Here is a 21,434-nt window from a genome sequence, read left to right as displayed (position 1 = left end):
GCGGTGCCTGCAGACGGATGCAGCATGTGGAGCTAGGAGCTGAGGGATGGGGAGTTTCTGTTGCCCTTCCGGGGAGCCCCCCCACATAAGCACTGCCTCACACACCAACCCTGAGCTGCCCCCCACACCCAAACTCCTGCTGCTGGAGGGTGAGGGGGCCCAAGACTGCCCCGGCAGCGGCCGGTGCACGTGGCCAGGGGCTGCCCAAGCTGCTCAGGCGGCCTTCTGGCCAGGTGCACCGGCCGCTGCAGAAGTCAGGGAATCCATAACTTCCGTGACCTCCGTGACAAACATGGAGCCTTAATTATAGGGCATATGTCCAAAAGGTGTGCTGTGGTCATTCATAATCTCTTAAATAAACCTGACTCATTGAATCATCATACAAATAACTGTTTTTGAAAATTGTCACAGTTCCAAGTGGAAAGAAAAACAGTGCTGCTCACTCTCCCCCTCTTAACTGAGATCTTAGAAATGTTTGCCTAACTAATTCAAGATCATCCAGCAGGGTTACCACGCGTCACATAATTTACATGTGACATTCATGCATTTGGCAGCCCTCTCATGCATTCCCACAGCCATCCTGGAATCTCCTGCAAAGTCGTCTGCAGGCACTGGCAGATTTTTCCTGTAATCACTTCTTGTGGCTGCTGGGGGCCATTCTGGTGCCTGGAACCTAGCCAGTCTGCAGGAGGAGTAAGCAAATGGAAGAACAAATGGCTTGCTAGCAGCTGCAGTAAGGAACAAAAGGGGAACAGAGGGAGGGACAGGTGGGGTAGTGGTAGACTGGAGGAGGGATGGCAGCAGGCTCAGAGGATACAAGCTGAAGTGGGGAGGAGCAGAATGGAGGAGCTTGCCCCAGCCCTCCACGCAAATCCCCAAGACTTCAGGTGCTGTTACTCTGTCCCCCAAAATTTCCTTTCAAGTTGCCTTAGACTCAACACACCATTCCCCCACAGTCTGCCCCGACTCCCTCCAATATCCTGGTCACAACTCTCTTCTCTAGGCTCCCTCGTCAGCCCTGGTTCCCTGTCATAAATATAAAGGGAAGGGTAAACCCCTTTGAAATCCCTCCTGGCCAGGGGAAAGCTCCTCTCACCTGTAAAGGGTTAAGAAGCTAAAGGTAACCTCGCTGGCACCTGACCAAAATGACCAATGAGGAGACAAGATACTTTCAAAAGCTGGGAGGAGGGAGAGAAACAAAGGGTCTGTGTGTCTGTCTGTAGTCGTCTTGGCCGGGGATAGACCAGGAATGGAGTCTTAGAACTTTTAGTAAGTAATCTAGCTAGGTATGTGTTAGATTATGATTTCTTTAAATGGCTGAGAAAAGAATTGTGCTGAATAGAATAACTATTTCTGTCTGTGTATCTTTTTTGTAACTTAAGGTTTTGCCTAGAGGGGTTCTCTATGTTTTTGAATCTAATTACCCTGTAAGATATCTACCATCCTGATTTTACAGGGGGGATTTCTTTATTTCTATTTACTTCTATTTTTTATTAAAAGTCTTCTTGTAAAAAACTGAATGCTTTTTCATTGTTCTCAGATCCAAGGGTTTGGGTTTGTGGTCACCTATGCAAATTGGTGAGGCTTTTTTATCCAACATTTCCCAGGAAAGGGGGGGTGCAAGTGTTGGGAGGATTGTTCATTGTTCTTAAGATCCAAGGGTCTGGGTCTGTAGTCACCTAGGCAAATTGGTGAGGCTTTTTACCAAACCTTGTCCAGGAAGTGGGGTGCAGGGTTTTGGGAAGTATTTTGGGGGGAAAGACGCGTCCAAACAGCTCTTCCCCAGTAACCAGTATTAGTTTGGTGGTGGTAGCGGCCAGTCCAAGGACAACGGGTGGAATATTTTGTACCTTGGGGAAGTTTTGACCTAAGCTGGTAAAGATAAGCTTAGGAGGTTTTTCATGCAGGTCCCCACATCTGTACCCTAGAGTTCAGAGTGGGGGAGGAACCTTGACATCCCCCAGCCCCTAAACTCTTGCTAACTGTCTCTCTCTTGCTTCTGTGGGATGTGAATGATTGGCTCTTGCCTCCCTCCACACCTGTTCCTCTGTTCACTGGCACCCTAAGGGAGAAATAAGGACCTGATTTTCAGAGCTGCTGATCACCTTAGCCCCTGTTGACTTCAACTGGACTTGCAAGCTGCTTAGCACTTCTGAAAATCAGGCTCTACATGACTGTTTCTCACTGGTGAAAAATTTCACATAGGGAGCTGCACAAAACTTGACTTCTGTCTCCAAATACTAAACCTATTTTGGAACCTGCTCCTATGCTGCTGCTGTGATGTTCTGCATTAGATACTGTGCGTTTGATATCATACAAATAAAGTAGGTGACATACTGTTATCTGTAAATAACCTATTTATTTTTTTGTAGAAAGCAAAAACAGCAAGTGATTTACAGATATATAATTTATGTATAATACCAACATAAATTTCAAAATATTGTATAAGAAAATTTACATCAATATGTAAAATGCTGCAAGTTAATATTTTAAAAATTCATTGTCCTGGTGATTATGCTGGTACTCTTCTGGAAATCACTCTGTGACTGAACTGTACAAACTGATTTGAAAACTGGCTTTGTATCATAGAACAGTACAATTAAACATAAGCATTCTTGTCAAAGTGCTTTGGAGGGCCTTTTGGTGATTTAAAATCTGCTGCACTATTGTGGACCTTTGTCCTAGAAGACATCACAGATGTGGCTCCATTGTATGTGTACCCCATTCTGAAAGACAAAAAGCTATCCATTTACAGCTCATTCTATGAACAGGTAACAATTATATGTGAGTGTGTAAAAAAATATTCAAACTAGGAAAATAATGCGTGCTTTCTCCCAGCAAAAAACAGACCTATTATCAATTTCACTTTGCCACCTCTCACCAGTAGAGGAGGAGCAAACAAGACCAACACCTCAGTGGCTATGCATTAAAACATTCTGTTTAGGGCAGCAGAGACTCCTGCTCTCTAACGTAAAGCTCATCTGTTTCAATCTAATCTACTACCTTTCATAGTTTCCCCTCCAACATCTTCCTCTTCTTCAGTCCACCTCCTTATTAATGTGTACATCGGGTCGGCAACCTTCGGCACACAGCCCATCAGGGTAATCTGATTGCGGACTGCAAGACATTTCGCTGATGTTGACCGTCCACAGGCCCGACCCCCCCACAGCTCCCAGTGGCACAGTTTACCATTCCTGGCCAATGGGAGCTGTGGGAAGCAGCACCCAGCACGTCCCTGCAGCCCAATGGCCAGGAACGGTGAACTGAGGCCAGTGGGAACTGCAGGGGGCTATGCCTGCAGACGGTCAACGTACACAAAATGTCTCGCAGCCCGCCAGTGGATTACACTGATAGGCCGTGTGCCAAAGGTTGCAGAATCCTGGTGTACATCGTCTAACAGTCAAGCAACTTTGGGTTACTTCTGTTATGAAGGGGCAACATGTATCTGTTCAGAATGCACATATGGTATGTTGGCTGTACTATGCAACTGATTGCTTTTCCATTAGTTTCTGACACATGGCAGCAACTTTATAAGTACATGTAATCTGAAACGATGGTTTTCCTGAATGTTGGTAGTGACTTCTTAAAAGAAAAACATTAACTTTAAATTCTATTCTTTTCTTTTTTTTTTTTTTTTGCACAATCTTTTTCAAAAGCTGGTTATAGAATTGTTTTGAAAGCATAATCAAACTCCAGCTGTATAGCTTACCTTTCTATACATTTAATCACAAATTTGCTAATATATTGATTTATTTCAATAAAATAAGTGCAACCACTTGGGTTCTGTACCTTGGGGATTTACTGTTTTCAGCTATTGAGAAGCAGAATATACTTCCACCAATTATGCAAAGTGATGCTCCGGCCCATCCAATGAATAAAGCTGCTCCTAATTCATACCTGCAGGAAAGTCATAAATATGTTGATAAATTGTTTTCTCAGGATATAGACTAAATTTAACTGTGTGTGAGACATACAAACAAGCTAAATAAATTAACATATTTTGCTAAATAACTTTCAATACATGACACAGATATAATTGCAAAATGAACAACAAACTAACCACAAATACCGAGTCTCTTGTCATGTATTTTCCTTTTATTCAGTGAATGAGTGCTCAGCCTAAGGCTCTGATGTGCGTCTCTGCAACACTTTTCAGCCTGCACAGCCAGCCCGAGAATGCCTCGCTCAGATAGGGACTGGCACCAGTCCATGGACCTGTCATTGAGCAATGCTGGTCTAGAAAAACCTAAGACGTTCCTGACACAGTTTAGGAAAGCAGCAAGCCAGTTCCTGGTATCAAAAAAGTTAAGAAACATTGCTTTAGACTACATGGGTCTGAGTGACAAGAGTTCTGCTCCACACCATAGTCACCAATGTAAGCCCCAAGCCCAGGCTTCTCTCTGATTTCAGATGCTCTGTGCTTCCCTAGCTTTGGCCCATATATCTAGTGTAGCTTCTGTCCCTCCCCTACTAATGTGGATTTGTCCCCTGCTGTGAGGAAGGCTGCTGCCCCATAGCGGGATGTGGCTTTCAGTGAGGTCAGGAAGAAAGGGATTGCCAAATAGACCATCCCGGTGTGGATCAATGGAGTGCCCATGACAACGCTAATTGACTTGAGGTGCAGCTGGACCATGGTTGGAGACAGCTGGTAGACAAGGGAAATGTTGTGGATATGATTTACCCCACATCCAGGGTGATGTGCACCTGTATCCCGTGAGGGCCGCAGAACTTGAGATAAGGGGGCATGTCCGGATAGTACGGGTTTGGGGCAGGGTGAATAAAAATCAATGATTTATTTTAAAAAATAAAAAAAATCAGTTTTATTTAAATTGGATTTTTTTGATAAGATGATACATTATAGCTCAAAGATATCTCATCATGGAATAGGGATTATAAATTCTAATTCTATAGTGTGAGACAATATATTTAGGTAATGTTGAAGAAAAGTTTTGTAAATGAGTTCCAATAGTTCGTGGATTAGGGACCCAATCTTATGGGATTCCATGGGCTTCTGCATAGATTTCAAAAAGTTCAGTGAATAGAAGATTGTTGGGGGCGGAATACATCTGGACAAGGAGAAGTCATCTGGAGATAAATGTGAGAAGGGAGGGACAGGCAGTAGAAACAAAAGTGAAACTGTTTGAGCAGCATATTTCAGCATATTCCAGAAGTCTTGAGGTCTTTTTGAGTGTAGCCTTCATTGATTTGAGATCTACCATACCATTCTCTCACTAGAAGGGAAAACCTATAATGGCAGCAGGCCATAAAAGAGACCCAGTTAGGGAATAAGAACTATTCAACAAATATACGTTTGATGATGATGTTTTAAAGAAAGTCACACCAGTGAACTGGTGGTAGTCACTTAAGCACTTGGATTCAGAGACTGTTGAAGTGATAATCTCACTTTTAACAGCAGTAGCTTCTTCTGCCAGTGTAACAAGAATATTTTCTTCCTTTGGACTAATTCATTCCAAGTTGAGAAATGGTTTGGGACCTGAAAAAGCAGGAAAGCTTGTTTTTCTTTTCCAGATTATGAACAAACAGGAAAATGAAGGTGAAGACGACTGCGTTAGCTGCAGAAGCCAATATTTTAAGTTTCTCATGTTGACCTGGCTGACCTAGTTGATTTAATTTTTTTTAGTATTTCATTTAACTATTTTAGTTAAAAACAATTTTAACAAAAACAAACCTGAAGTTAAAAAACTTGAATGTTTAACTAAATTCAAAAATTCATATGCTTGTTTTGTTAAAATATTATGTTTGCTGTAGAAGAAAAAAATCCAGAATACATAACGTTGTTGTTTTAGTTAAATAAAACAATTTAAATGTCTGTCTGGTGATGTTCTCCTAATACAGCATGGCAAGAAAATCCTCCAAATATTAACCTGTTGAATTGGAGATATTTATGAAATCATTGGGAGGTGAACTATCTGCTTCAATTACCTTTGGTAAATGAAATAACCAAACAATCATTCATTTTCTGATATTGCTGTAAAACTAATCTGAAAAGTTTTCAAAATCAATCACTTTAAAAATGTATAGTGTGTACCTTCTAAAAATGAAACCTACATCTATCTGAGTTGTGAAGACTATGTATTAAGGTTATAACAAGCAACAAGATTGCACTTTATGTAGAAATCCATGGTTTAATCGAGTCTTCCTGACTAATGACTTAAATCAAATCCACCCTAGTTGGCGGTCTCACAGACCCGCATGTACCCAGCTATCCTGGGGCAGGATCTGGAGAAATTCAGGGAGATTGAAAAATTCAGAGAAGAAGAAGGTCACCAGGGAAAGGACCCAGACCCTCCAGAGGCAGGGAACCTGGATCAAGGAAGGGATGATGATGACCCTGGAGAAGGCCGCTCGGCCCTAGAGCCACCAAAAGGGAGGCAGAGGCTCACAAACCCCAAAACTGGGAGGAACTGACTACGGAGATGGACTTTATCAGTGCCCAGAAGGAGGATCCAACGCTGAGCCAGGCCTATGAACAGCACACCAAAGTATATGGGGAGGTAGTTAATCTCCAGTAGGCGTGGTGGTTATGGTCCTATTTTGAATTGCAGGAGGAACGGTTATAGCAGATGACTCAACATGCACAAACAGGCAAGACCCAAGCTCAACTACGGGCCCCCAAGAGGTTCTGGGGGCAGGTGCTGCATGTGTCCAATACGATACCCTCTGGGGTGGCACCTTGGGCATGAGAAGACCCTGGATTGAGTGGGGCTCAGGTTTTACTGGTGGGGGGGGGGTGCATGTGGAGGTCAAAGGTTATTGCACCTCCTGCCCTGAGTGTCAACTGGTCAAGGTTCATGTAGTACAGCACCACATAGCCTCTGAGCTGGGGAGGAAGGTTCAGGAGAACCCACACTCAGTACTGCAGAAGATGTGGGAAATGATCTGCCAGGAGCTGTAGGCTATGTTGGAAATCAGGGTAGTTGAAGAATCCAAGAGCGAATGGTGGAGTCCCATCATGTTGGTGCCAAAACCTGACAGGTTACCCTGTTTTTGTATTGACTTTCGGAAGGTGGATGCCATTTCAAAATTTGATGCCTATCTGATGCCCTGGGTAGACGAGCTGCTGAATAAACTGGAGCCGCCAAGTATCTTTTGACCCTTGATCTCCCAAGGGCTGCTAGCTGATCCTACTGATGACTGAATCTAGGGAGAAAACCGCCTTCTCTACCCCTCTGGGGGCTTTACCAGTTTAAAACCATATTGAACTGTGAGGATGAGCAGTAGGTTAGAGTTGCTAACCCCGGTTGCTCATCCTCCCCTTCCCTATTTCTCAGTTCAAGGCTGGTCTCTTCATTAAGATGATCTGGCTCAGAAAGGCTACAGGCTCAGTGGTCTCCTCATCCCTTCCCAGTTGATACTTCCGCTTCCCCACCAGGCTCAGGGCAAACGTTATAACTTCCAAATCTTCCATGGAGAGCCCTAAAACCTACATCCCAACCTCAGGGCTCAGTACAGGGAATAGGGACCCTCCCCATCCACAACCTACCTTCCCCCCCTCCCCTCTTGACAATAGTGCTGTGGTATCCGGATTGTATGTTCGAGAAGTCCATGTGAGCCGCTTATAGTAAATCTGCATTGATGAATAGGGCAGTTCAATAGAAACCCCTGTTTGATGTGAAGCAGAGGAAAGTTTAGAAACAGCATACTTTTGCCTTAATTCTGAACACTATTTCCATGTCAACAATGCCTACTTTAATATGAAGTGAAACATACTGCTGAGAACACCCTTAAACTGTTCTGTGAAGCTCCTGAATGTTTTTATAAATGTGTTATTATTACAATAGTGTAACCCACCTACCTCCTGGGTGTGGTGTTCTGGCCCCTCTCCTGGCACTGAGACCACTTAGAGATTAATGAGTCTGCTATAGCTTTAGCTAAGGGCCATGTGGCTTTCCGCTCATGCAGTAGAGGCTTATGCATTTAGCTCCATAGGGCCCAGGTTCAATCCTGCCTGCTGACAACTAGGGTCTGTCAGTCTTACACTGGCACTTAAGAATGCTAATCAAAACTCAGATTATCTAAGGTATAGCACAGATATTTAACACAGAAGAATGTCAGCATTAATGTTCTTACCAGATATATTGAAATGTGTAAGTTGTTACGAAAAAAAACTACAGCAGTAGTCGTTCCAAATGGAAAGTGGCCAGGTGGCATATCTAAATTCACCCACCTTTTTGTTTGGTTTTTGTACCACATGGAATTGTTCCTCTTTAAGTTATTGTCTACTGCTTTGCTGGTTTCATATTTGTGGGTTTTAGTGCTGCATTTGGTAATCCCTTCCTTTGTTTGTGAAGATGTTTTTCTTAAGACTCCCTTGTGTGGGAATGGAAATGTGTAAATAGCACTGTGCACTCAAGGGCATCTGAGCCTCTGCATGCTTTAAAGTTAAAGGGACCATAGCAGGACCCAGAGGAACATTTCTGAGTTTCAGTGCTGAAAACCGAGAACTGGGAAAGAAAAGTTATCCAGATCCTAAAATACCACCTAGGGCACGGTGGTACTTCCTTGTCTTTCCCCCTGCAAAAATGGTGGAGGAAGAGCCAACGTTCCCTTGAAGAGCTGGGAAGCAAGAGCAGGCCATCAACAGGTAAGACTGAGGATGAAGGAATGGTTAGACTTTTGACATCTCCCTTTCATCATCCTTATATTATTGCTTCTCTCCTTCCTCCCATTAAGCATCAAGCTGATTGTAGAAATGTCACATTATATCCAAATTTCAGCTCTAATAGCGCAACCCGGAATTGACACCTATAGTAAGAACTTGTTTACTTGATAAAATATTCTGTATGATGGAAAAGATACTTGAAACCAATATAATATGCACCAGTGCAATTATACTCCTCATCTTATGGCACTCATGATAAAAAGCCAAACACACTTTCTGTCATATCAATATCATTAACCATCCACTAAAAAGAGGAAACTAATTTATGCAAGACATTAAGTTTATTTTGTTTCAAGATAGTTAAATACATTTCTTGATATCTTGCGCTTAAATATTTCTAAACAATGAAAAAATCTTAATAAAAATCTAAAATGGGGTTTAAAACTAAATCAGTACTTTAAAATTCAGACACATATTGCTTCAGTTGTTTTGTGCAATTAACATGCTGACTACAGACCCCCACAATCCAACAACGTATCAGGTCTAGAATTGGAAATGTGTGCTTTAATAAATCTGACACCACCACTTTGGGGATTTAATGTCTTTGGTCTGTCTCATCACCATTAAAAGAGCTGATAGATGCTAAACGTTTTATGGGTGATGTCCTAAGTTTTGAACCCAGGCCTGGTAGTCGCCAGACAGCTGTCTCATCCTGGCCTCTACCCAGTGGCTACTGAAAGCATTTGGGCTAAGAAGCTACCGGGATAATAGGCCCTGCAAAGGCACCTCCCACAGGAGCTCTGATTGGAGGATTGCCCAGCTCCACTGGTCCAACTACACTATTTAAGAGAAAGAGGCACAGGAAGTCTGTCTGAGGCTGCAACAAGGTGGTTTCTGATTGTGGCTATATTGGACCGTGCTTCTTACATCCAACCCTGTTCCTGATTCCTGCTCTGCTCCTGCCTTTGCTCTGGTTTCCACCGTGCTTCTGCTCTGTGCTTGATCCTTGCCTGTCCTCCTACCTCAGTTGACCCTTGGTGCTGGTATTTGACATCTGACCTCTGCTCTGATCCGCCACTTCAATTCCCGGTTCTGTCTCTGGCTTGACCCCTGGCTCTGGTAACTAGCGGTTGATTATGGTGCTGACCCTTAGCTTCATTCCTCAACCTGGATGCCTGCTCCGCCCACTAGACCTGACACCTGCCCTGACTACTTGGCAAAACTGCCTACATTCCAGTCCATAACTTTATGATTGTGCATCACTTTAAGTTCAGGGATACAGCAGTTGCTTTTCCGGCTTTCCTCTAAGATTTCAATCCATATAGTTTGTCTGTATGTGGTAATTTCTTTTACTGATATCTTCCTCCACTTTTGCCCAAAAGAGGAATAGAACTTTTTCTCCCCCGCAATGAACTAATAGATAGTTTCTTTTCTGTCCAAAGGGTGGCACAATAGTGCAATGTGGCTTTATACAAATGATTTTAGTCTCCTCACTAATGTTCTTTGATATTTCCATTTAATCCCTCATCTCTAGTTACAAAATGCATTTTCCCAAAACTCTTTCGCTACTTCTCTACAAAAGTAGAGTTCTTTTGACTTACACCAGTATTTGGTATTAAGTCATTCCTACCTAATTTTCAATGCCATTTACCTTCCTCCTATTTGAAATTAGTTGGAAAAGAAAAATCTATCCTCTCAACCTCTATACAGTACAATGAATTTTATCTAATCCAATTTTTTCAGTGCTTAAGTAACCAACCTCAAAGCTTGCCATCCAAACTCCACTATGTACCATATTAAAACCCATTATGTACCTTGTTGCCTCTTGAACATTTTTGAAAGCACTTTCTTTACAAACAGCTCTCAATATTTTGGGTTTTTCTTCCTTTTGTTTTGTTGTTAAGAATATTTAAATAAAGAAGGATCTTTATTCTTTAGAAGTTAAACTAGCTGGCTTCATAAGGGCCCAATTCAACTTCCACTGAAATCAATGGCAGTCTTTCAAGTGACTTCAATGAGAGCTTGATCAGGCCCTAATACCATATAACCTTGATACAGTTTGCTGAGAAATTGGTGAAGAACAATTCAGAGAAGAGCAATAAAGTGTTTAAGGGGCTGGAAGAATTGACTTTTTGCAGAAAAATTAAAAGAATGACTAAAAAACTACAGGAAATAGTGTCATGAACTGAAAACCATCCACAACTGTTCAAAACGAGAGATTTAATGTAATCAAGAAGGTAGGACTAGGTAATATAGGATTAAATTAAGCAAAGAAAAATGTACCCAGATGAGGCATGCTCTGCAGTGAGCAAGCCAGAATCTTTAGCCAGTTTCTTTGAATGATAATCTGGTCCTGAATAAGTAATAAATGTTCGGCATAGTAGGTTAATGTTTTATTATCTTTGCCTTAAGCAGTTTCAAAGAAAAACGCGGAGGGGAAGAAACGTAATACTCTCACCTTTTTAATAAAATCATTTTAATTAAAAAAGAAATTGAGAAATAGATTCAAATCAGTAAACTGAGGTTCAGTTAAAGGCAAATGCAAATATGATTGGTACAGAAAGAAATGATTAAATTCAGAACTATATAATGGGGAATGATTCTTGGAACAGTAGGACTTCAAAGAAAGATCTGAATTATGTAACCTGAGAGAATCAACAATGCAGTGCTGTTGGGAAAAAGGCAAAAGCTGTGCTGGGCTGTAATAGGGACGTGCAAACAAGCAGGCTAATTATTCTGCTCACTCATTACTGACTATTACTCTTGGAATATTCCATTGAAGCTGAGCACCACATTTTAAAAAAAACAGGTAAATTGGAGCAAGCTCAGAGGAGAGCATCAAACATGACACAAGGTTTGAAAAAGAAGACCTGTGAGGAAAGTTAAGAGTATGGTGCATAATCAGTATAGAGAAAAGAAGGCTAAGGGGAGACAACTCTATAAATATGAAAAGTGAAGTTGTACTGAGGATTCAGATGAACTATTCTCCTCAGTCAATAAGAACAGCTAAAGATATAGAACTTAAACTACAGAAAGGAATATTTGGTGTAAACATTAGAAAAATCAGCTCTGGAAACATCGTTATTACAGATATAGAGGGAGATCCATCTATTGGAGATGGCTTAGAAAAAGTTCAATCAACCTTGCCCGTGCGCAGGTTGCTGTCCCATTCTGCTCCAAACAGTCTACACGTGCCCTAGAAGGTCAGACTTTTAGCCTCTTCTAGAGTTTGACTTCACTGGTAATGCAAATAATCACATGATCAGAACATAACTCAGCATGAGGTTTCTCCCTAAGCAAGGCTGTTCCTGGGGCTTCCTGCAGGACCTTGGTGTCTCTGCAGCTAATTCTCTCTGACCAGAGATTTGTGCCCACCTCTCTATGCTGCTGGAAGTAACAAGCTGTATCTACCACAGTAAGTCAGCAGAAGGTACCCAGCAGCTTTACGCAGGTTTCTGTTTCCTACTATCAAGATGGGACAACACAGTCCCTGCATCTCTGTATGCAATTGTTATGAACCCTGCTACCCTATTACACTGCTGAAGTGCAGAAGAATAGAGTGAGGCTCTTCCAGTTCAAATGATGTTGCTTATTCCTCACCCGGTGTCGTAATTTTTAGTTAATAGTATCACAGTCCTCCCCCCAGCACCAACTGTGTTGTCACAAACAGAACCGTACAATTTCAGGAGAGGAATATGTAGCAGGAGTTGAGTGAATTCCTAAGCAACAGAGTTCTTCTTTGAGTGCTTCCCATGTCAATGCCAATCTGGTGTGCGCGCCCCATGCACAGCAGCCGGAAAAGTTCTCCCCTAGCAGTATCTGTCGGGTTGGCCTGGGCACTCCTTGGGGTCACACCTTCATGGTGCTCAATAAAAAGCCCTGCCGACCCACCACCCCCTTAATTCTGTCTTACTGCCAGTGACGGTTAGCTGGAATGTTTGTTCTCTTGCTTCGGCAAGCTTCCCCACTTTAGCAGTGAACTTTTTCCTGTTCTGCATATAGTTAGCAGTTAGTATTAGTTTGTTGTCTATAGATTTAGTTCGAGGTACCCCCCCTTCCCCTTTCTCTCCCGGCACCAGGGCATGCCTTGGTCCCCCCCAGGTTTTAAAGCCTGTGAGGACTGTGGCAAGTCTATGCCCAAGAGCGACCCACACACTTCGTGTTTGAAGTGGCTGGGAGAGAGTCATCTCAAGAACTGTTAGGCTGCAACCTCTGCCGTGGTTTTACACGCCCCATAACAGGCAAGATGGCTCCCGGTGGAGGAACAGGAACTCCAGAAAGAGACCTCATCCTTCTTCAGGCCAGGGTTCTTGCCAGTTGAAGCCATCTTCAGGCCAAAACCAGGCCTTTTGAAGGCACGTTCAAGGATGGTGCACCAGTACGAACACTGGATCCTCCCCATGTTACCTTCTTGTGTTGAATATCCCCTTTCTACCCTGCATGGGCCCATATTACATTGGACCATTTGGTGCTTGGCACAGTAGAAAGGGGATACTCCCTCCAATTCTCGTCCCTCCCACCCCCCTTCCCTGTCTCTCTTCAGGGACCCTTCTCACGAGCAACTCCGCATACAGAAGGTGCACTCACTCCTATCGCTGGGGGCAGTGGAAGAGGTTCCTCAGGAGCTAAGGGCCCAGTATTTCCTAATACTGAAAGCTTAGGGCAGGCTCAGGCCCATCCTAGACCTGAGAGATCTCAACAAGTTCATGAAGAAACTGAAGTTTCATGTGATCTCCTTAGCCTCCATCAGCCCTTCCATGGAGGGGACTGGTATGCCGCCCTCGACCTAAAAGACACTTATTTTCAACCGCAATCACTGTCCCACAGGAGGTACCTCAGGTTTGTGGTAAACCACATTCATTACCAGTTCACAGTCATCCTGTTCAGCCTCTCAGTGTTTACCAAATGCATGGCAGTCATGGCCACTTTCCTGCGTAGGCGACAGGTTCAGGAGTTTCCATACCTCGATGACTGGCTGATCAAGGGCTGCTCCAGAGAGCAAGTGGAGGTGTAAGTACAGTTCTGCTAGCCTTTACTCATACAATAAGGATAACAAATTTCATTACCACCCCCCCCACAATACTTAAGTGATTTGAAACCCAACACCAGCCAAAAGTGATCATTTTGGCAAAGCAGCTCTGTTATGCTGAGCACCCAGGCAGAGTAGGTGTGTCTATCTAAACATGGTCTGCTCCTGAAGTCTTTTCCCCCAGTTCATCAGTAGACGTCAGGAGAAAGCAAACTCAAGCCCGGCTTACATCAGCAAGGCATCTGACACAACCAGGACATGGGCAGTCAGACTTAATGGTCAGAGCAGGCAGCAGGAGGCAGGCAGGGTCAGTTTACCAGGAGCTTGGGGTCAGGCACTAGGTTACAGAAAGCAATCAAAGAGCAAAGTCAAGGACAAGCCAGCGCCTAGGGTCTAATCACAAACAGGGTCTGGAGCAAAGACAGATAGGCAATCTGTGCTATTGCTCAGACAGCTCCCCTTCATGACTTCCTGGTTTAAGTATTGACACAGGCTAATCAATGGGCTCTGTGAGCCCACCACTCAGCTCGTGCTGGGAAGTACATCCTGCTGAGCCCAGCCTCATAGGGTCCTCCTGTGGAAGCCAAGCCTAAGCCTCCACTAGTGCTGCAGAGGTGTTAGCAGCCCAGAGTCTTTATGGTCCTAGGTTCCACCCCTGCAGGTTCTTACATCCTTAAAGTATGGTCCAACATCATTAAACCTTTCTAGCCTGGTAATCAATACACAGCTTAAAGAGAAATGGGAAAAGCTTGTATGCCAAGTAAATTCAGATAAACATATTTTAAATGGTTTAGGGTGCGCATCATGCTAAGAAGGTGAATAAAAAACAAAACCACTTTAAAGGCAGAAAAATAGTAGGACAGCAATAAATACACCAAAATAAAAACTTGATAGGTTGAATGCTGTCCATTAGGAGACAGATAAGCATGATACGACAGACATTAATGGGATAGACTTTAGGCACTGGAATGAAGAGTAGGAAGTCACACAGGCATCCTGTAACAGCAGAATAATAATTACTGAGGCCCAGGTATGCAAGCATATACAGAGGAAAGAATGTTTAAGGAAAGAATACCAAAACCTGTTGCAAAGGGAGAGAGGGCAGTCAACTGACATACTAGTCATACTCTAAAACAAGTTCATCCCTTGAACTACCCCTACTGGCTTTATCCTGGTATCCCTCAGCCTTCCCCTTTGCATGTGATGATTTGTGTGCTGACTCTTCACTTAACACCACCTTTTCATCTTTCGGGCAATTGCTGCCAGTGGTCATGGAGCAAAATGTGCTTCAAGCTTTTTCAGAGTTTTAGCCTCAGCTGTCTTTGATCACATGGGCTAGTGGAGACCAACAACGAACAGTCTACAGAAGGCGCAGTAGAATTTTTGGAAAGATTGGTGGTAGGTCTTTCAAGAAGAACTAGAGATGTCTGTTAGTTATCTTGACAGGCGTGTCCAGCTAACATAAATGACTCCTACCAAACTTTCCATGAATTAGGATATCAATCCTTAGAGGCTATTGCCAACAGGATTTTCCTGGGTGGTCACAAGAGGAAACAGGAATTCACATCTGCTGGTTATGAACAGGAGGCCATTAATAAGAGAGAAGAACTCATTCAATGGCTGATCAAATCAGGTGTGCTCAATGAAGAGAGTCCATCACACAGATCTTTACTCATTCTAGTCAGAGAGCCTGGCAGTCTATCTGGAGATTCCAGCCTTGTCAAAAATGAGTTTCTAGTCACTGAAAATGCTGTTGCATCCTAGCTAGTGGCTGTACGTAGAACTTGGATAAGTCATTCAATCGTATAGTCAAAACTGAGATCACAGAGAGGTGGTAGGCTTCTAGTGCATATTCAAACCTGAAAGCTCCCTTTTCAGATAAAGAGCTGTACCTCACCATGAAGCTTATGAGAACATAAGCTTATGAGAATGGCTCGGCAGCAGTTCAGCAGAAAAGGACCTAGGGGTTACAGTGGACAAGAAGCTGGATATGAGTCAACAGTGTGCCCTTGTTGCTAAGAAGGCCAATGGCATTTTGGGATGTAGATGTAGGGGCATTGCCAGCAGATCGAGGGACGTGATCGTTCCTCTCTATTCGACATTGGTGAGGCCTCATCTGGAGTACTGTGTCCAATTTTGGGCCCCACACTACAAGAAGGATGTGGAAAAATTGGAAAGAGTCCAGCGGAGGGCAACAAAAATGATTAGGGGACTGGAACACATGCCTTATGAGGAGAGGCTGAGGGAACTGGGATTGTTTAGTCTGTGGAAGAGAAGAATGAGGGGGGATTTGATAGTTGCTTTCAACTACCTGAAAGGGGGTTCCAAAGAGGATGGATCTAGACTGTTCTCAGTGGTAGCTGATGACAGAACAAGGAGTAATGGTCTCAAGATGCAGTGGGGGAGAGGTTTAGGTTGGATATTAGGAAAAACTTTTTCACTAGGAGGGTGGTGAAACACTGGAATGCGTTACCTAGGGAGGTGGTGGAATCTCCTTCCTTAGAAGTTTTTAAGGTCAGGCTTGACAAAGCCCTTGGTTGGGATGATTTAGTTGGGGATTGGTCTGCTTTGAGCAGGGGGTTGGACTAGATGACCTCCTGAGGTCCCTTCCAACCCTGATATTCTATGAACAGGAGCCAGGCCTGGATAACATTCACTTAGGCCCAAAAGAGAAAAGCTGTCTGCTTCACTTACTCAGATCGATGTTTTCAGGACAACTGAATCCCAAAAATCTGGTGCAGGAAAAGGTTGTAGCCATTGTGAAACCAGAAAAACTGCTGGAAGATCCTAAGGGCTGTCAACCCAGCTCTCTCCTTTGTGTTACATATAAGTTTATGGATAGATTGAGTCTGATGTGCATCAGCAAAATTATCAAACCACAACTGCCCTTTGTTCAGGTTGGCCCAAGGTCAAGTCATTTGCCTAACACAAGACATTGATGATAGCTTTGAGAAGAGCAAGAAGGTTGGTGCTGTTCTGGTGTACTTATCAGCTGCATATGACACTGTCTAGCATGTGGCTGACCGCCACATTGCTGCAGACTATTCCTTGGAGGCCCCTGGTTTGGTTCATCATGAAAGTCATCATGAATCATAACTTCATCTTGCAAACTGGAGACAAAGTCAGCTAGCCCAGCTGTCTTTGTAATGGATTCCTGCAAGGATCCATTCTAGCTCCTCCCCTTTTTAACATATATCATTATGACATACCGACAACTAAGGCCAGTAAGTATGCATTTACAGATGAGATTGGTCTTGCTCATGTGTGTAATGACCTACATGATATCAAAGGCTCACTCAGCCAGGACATGGCTACTTACCTTTGTCAGTGGAGATTTATACTAAGAAAGTCTAAGATGATGGCCACAACTTTCCATCTGAACAATCACCTGGTAATCAACCCCTTACAGCCTATGCTGAGGATCATCCACTCCCTTGCCAGACAGTTGTCACTTACTAAGAAGTCAAACTGGACCACAGCCTAACATACTGGCCTGATCTAGAAAATATAAAGAAAAAAATTGCTTCCTGCACTGCCTTGATCCAGAAGCTAGCAGGAACCTCCTGGGAAGGAGAGGCAAATGTGCTATGAACCTCAGTACTGGAGCTGGCATTTGCTCCACTGAAATATTGTACAGCACTTTGGGGGCAGGAGTTGGCACCCACATCTCGTTGATGTGGAGCTGAATACAGTCTCCATGTCATTAGTGGCTGTCTTACCCACACATTAGCATCTAATTTATGTGTGTTGGCTCTTATAGCTCATCCAAAACTTTGACAGAATGCCATCACCCTTAAAACTTCATGGAAAGCTATGAATGATGAAAACAACCTGCTGCACACAAGGGTGACAATGGTTTTGACAGGTGCAAATATGCAGTGCCTACTTCCCACAAGAAAATCTGCCTGTCTCTAGAAGAAAACACCTACACAGGCAGTTCCTGTTGACTTGCCAGGATTGCCTTTGCAACATCCTTTTATGGGAATTCTGGCAATAAGGAGGATGTTTCTCCTTAGTATGTGTGAGCCTGATGGGTAATTATCACAGGGCTATCCAGCCAGTACTCCATCGCACTGCCAGTGGCATAGGTTCCCACTGATTTCAGCAGTTTTTGAATGAGGCTCTCAATGAGTGAGACGGGCAGAGCTTGTGGCAGAAATTTGAAAATACCAATATTAACTCATCAAGAAACAAGGAACAATGAGTGGAAATCCTAGCACTGACAGAGATCTCATTAAATATTTTAAGTAAGTTAGCTAAAATAAGGAAGAGGTATTTACCAAGACGACAGAGAATGTTCAGCATTCCTTTTGCAAAATGGAATTTAGGCTGGGAAGTAGGAAGATTTCTGGTGAGTTGCTTGAAAAATCAGTGACTGCTCATGGAACTAAGCTGGAAACACTGCAGAGGGTTTTTGAAATTCTTGTTTTTAAGTATAAAGTTACATTACAAAGGAAAATGAAAATTATGAAAAATCTATAAGACATAATTTAAGGTCAACATTTTCAAATCTGAGTGTCTAAAATTTGGCTGTTTAATACATACTTAGATATCTAACTATAAATCACTGATTTTCAAAGGTGCTGAGCACATGCAGTGCCCATTGTCTTAAATGGGAATTTTTAGATCACTTATGATAATCAGGTCACTTATATTTAGGTGCCTTATGTCCTACTCCTACAAAAACCCACTTGTGTAACTTTAAGACCACAAAGAGTCCCACTGATTTAAAATTAAATATTACGGCTGTCAAGCGATTAAAAAAATTAATCACAATTGTGTTATTAAAAAAATTAATAGTGATTAATCATGCAATTAATCCCACTGTTAAACAATAATAGAATACCATTTATTTAAATATTTTTGGATGTTTTCTACATTTTCAAATATATTGATTTCAATTACAACACAGAATACAAACTGTACAGTGCTCACTTTATATTTATTTTTATTACAAGTATTTGCACTGTAAAAAAACAGAAATAGTATTTTTCAATTAATCTAATACAAGTACTGTAGTTCAATCTCTTTATCATGAAAGTTGATCTTACAAACATAGAATTATGTACAAAAACAACTGCATTCAAAAATAAAACAATGTAAAAATTTAGAACCTGCAAGTCCACTCAGTCCCACTTCTTGTTCAGCCAATTGCTCAGACAAACAAGTTTGTTTATATTTGCAGGAGATAATGCTGCCTGCTTCTTATTTACAATGTCACCTGAAAGTGAGAACAGGCATTCTCATGGCACTGTTGTAGCCAGCATTGCAAGATATTTTTGTGCCAAATGCACTAAAGATTCATATGTCCTTTCATGCTTCAGCCACCATTCCAGGGGTCATGCTGATGACGGAGTCTGCTTGATAACAATCAAAGCAGTGCAGACCGAGGCATGTTCATTTTCATTTTCATAGTCAGATACCACCAGCAGAAGATTGATTTTCTTTTTTGGTGGTTTGGGTTCTGTAATTTCCTCATTGTAGTGTTGCTCTTTTAAGACTTCTGAAAGCATGCCTCGTCCCTGAGATTTTGGAAGGCACTTCAGATTCTTAAACGTTGGATTGACCTTAAACCTTCTTTGTGTTTTGTCAGATCTGCAGTGAAAGTGTTCTTAAAACGAACAACATGTGCTGGGTCATCATCCGAGACTGCAATAACATGAAATATATGGCAGAATGCGTGTAAAACAGAGCAGGAGACGTACAGTTCTCCCCAAGGAGTTCAGTCACAAATTTAATTAACACATTATTTTTGAACGAGCATCACCAGCATGGAAGCATATCCTCTGGAATGTTGGCCAAAGCATGATAGGGCATACAATTGTTTAGCATATCTAGCATGTAAATACCTTACAATGCCAGCTACAAAAGTGCCATGCAAATGTCTGTTCTCACTTTCTAGTGACATTATAAATAAGAAGAGGGCAGCATTACCTCCTGTAAATGTAAACAAACTTGTTTGTCTTAGCAATTGGCTGAATAAGTAATAGGACTGACTGGACTTGTAGTCTCTGAAGTTTTACATTGTTTGTTTTTGAATGCAATTATGTAACAAAAAAAAATCTACATTTGTAAGTTGCACTTTCATGACAAAGAGATTGCACTTGTATGAGGTGAGTTGAAAAATACTATTTCTTTTATCATTTTCACAGTGCAAATATTTGTAATCAAAAATACAATAAACTTTGATTTCAATTACAACACAGAATAAAATATATATGAAAATGTAGAAGAACATCCAAAGTATTTAATACATTTCAATTGGAATTCTATTTTTAACAGTGCGATTAAAACTGCAATTAATTGCAATTAATTTTTTTAATCACAATTAATTTTTTTGAGTTAATCGCATGAGTTAATTGTGATTAATCAACAGCCCTATTAAATATATAAGTTAGTGATTATAGGCTCATGGCCTAAATAAGGATTTATAAGCCAAATTTTAGGCACTCAGGATTGAAAAAATTTGCCCTGGAGAATACTTTTAGAAAATATTTGCAAGATGATTTAGAATTTATGGTAAGGTTTTATCCCTTTGTGAAAATCATACTTTCTATGAAATGTTCATGAAAGAGCATTTCTGTTCCATCTGTTGATGAATATTGAATTATCTGCTCAATGGGCATCTCTGTCTTCTGATAAATCTTCTAAAATTTTTCTTCTGAATTAGTGACAAATATAAACATATGAATCAGTTCAGCTAAAATGAATCAGTCCTCTGCACCTGCTGTAGAACATAGTTATGCCTTTAGGCAGAGAAATATGGTTGCTTTACCAGTGATATGGGAAGGCTTGACATAAGTAATTGTTTTTGTTAGTTCATTAAATTCACCAATAAGTTGCTATGTACAATTTCATATTTTTGATTTGAGTAATAAGAGGAAAGAAAGTTACAGACCCAACATTTCTCTTGTGTCTGGGACTGGGAACATCTGCTTTCTTTACAAACATACTTTGGTATGTGTTTTAAACAATCTAAGGCCTAATTTGTTTGAAAAATTCACAGGCATAAAAAAGTACTTACTTTTGTGCAATAAAAGTAGGATCAAAGAATTCAGATGTAATTCGGTTCGCATACAGGGAGCAACCAGTCATAGAGCACAACCCTAAAATGCACCAGATGAATAAATAATTCAGTGGCATCAGTATAATAATTATGGGCCTGACTGTAGTGCCCAGGGGTGGTGAGTTATATGGGCCCGTGGTGCCCGTGCTCAAGTAATATTCAGGGCCCAGGGGCCCAGTTCCACCAATGGTCGGGGCTGGGTTTCTCCCCCGGCCCCACCGCCCACCTCTGCGTGCCTCCCCCCTGCGCCCTGGGCAGCTGCCTCCTGCAGCTGGTGCTGTGCTGCACTCTGCCAGCTCCCGGGATCAACTGCCGCCGCAGGGTCCTAGTGCCCCCTAACCACTGGTGCCAGGGCAGGCTGACCCAGGCTGACCCTGCCCCTGCCCTTCCGCCTTGGATGGACGGACCCTTCCCTTTTCCGGCGGGACCCTTCACCAGCACAGGTCCGTGTCCACCCACCCACAGTCACTGCTCCTGCCCCACACTGGGCAAGGGCAGCCCCATCCCCCACCCACAGTGAGGCTACAGTGAGGGGCAGCAGCAGGGGAGGAGGTGCACACATGATGGCAGCCCCCCCCCCCCCGGCACCCACCACAGGGAAGGTGAGGGGGCTTCCTGGACCTGAGAGGGCCCTAGGGACACATGCAGTGACAATGGTGTGAGGTGAGTGTGCTGCCGTGGGGGGAGAGGGCTGTGGGGGAGTCCTCCTCTCTGGC

At 42.6% G+C, this 21,434-nt stretch overlaps 1 protein-coding gene across 1 annotated transcript in view; it reads right to left on the bottom strand.

Annotated features, from left to right (window-relative positions):
• Nucleotides 1–2,480: 2,480 nt before the first annotated feature.
• The window catches only part of CLDN10 (claudin 10), a 34,208-nt gene continuing 15,254 nt past the window's right edge, over nucleotides 2,481–21,434 (bottom strand). Inside the window, exons 3-5 of the mRNA XM_077812698.1 lie at nucleotides 20,677–20,758; nucleotides 3,790–3,897; nucleotides 2,481–2,726 (exon numbers count right to left, since the gene is read on the bottom strand). Coding sequence (XP_077668824.1) covers nucleotides 2,600–2,726; nucleotides 3,790–3,897; nucleotides 20,677–20,758 — 317 coding nt within the window. The 3' untranslated portion in view covers nucleotides 2,481–2,599. The remainder of the gene's footprint in view (nucleotides 2,727–3,789; nucleotides 3,898–20,676; nucleotides 20,759–21,434) is intronic.

The sequence above is a fragment of the Eretmochelys imbricata genome, chromosome 1 (genome assembly GCF_965152235.1).
Source record: "Eretmochelys imbricata isolate rEreImb1 chromosome 1, rEreImb1.hap1, whole genome shotgun sequence".
In the NCBI taxonomy this organism is placed as follows: domain Eukaryota; kingdom Metazoa; phylum Chordata; order Testudines; family Cheloniidae; genus Eretmochelys; species Eretmochelys imbricata.
The sequence above is the reverse complement of the archived record's forward strand: the minus strand, read 5'-3'. Positions and strand labels throughout refer to the sequence as shown.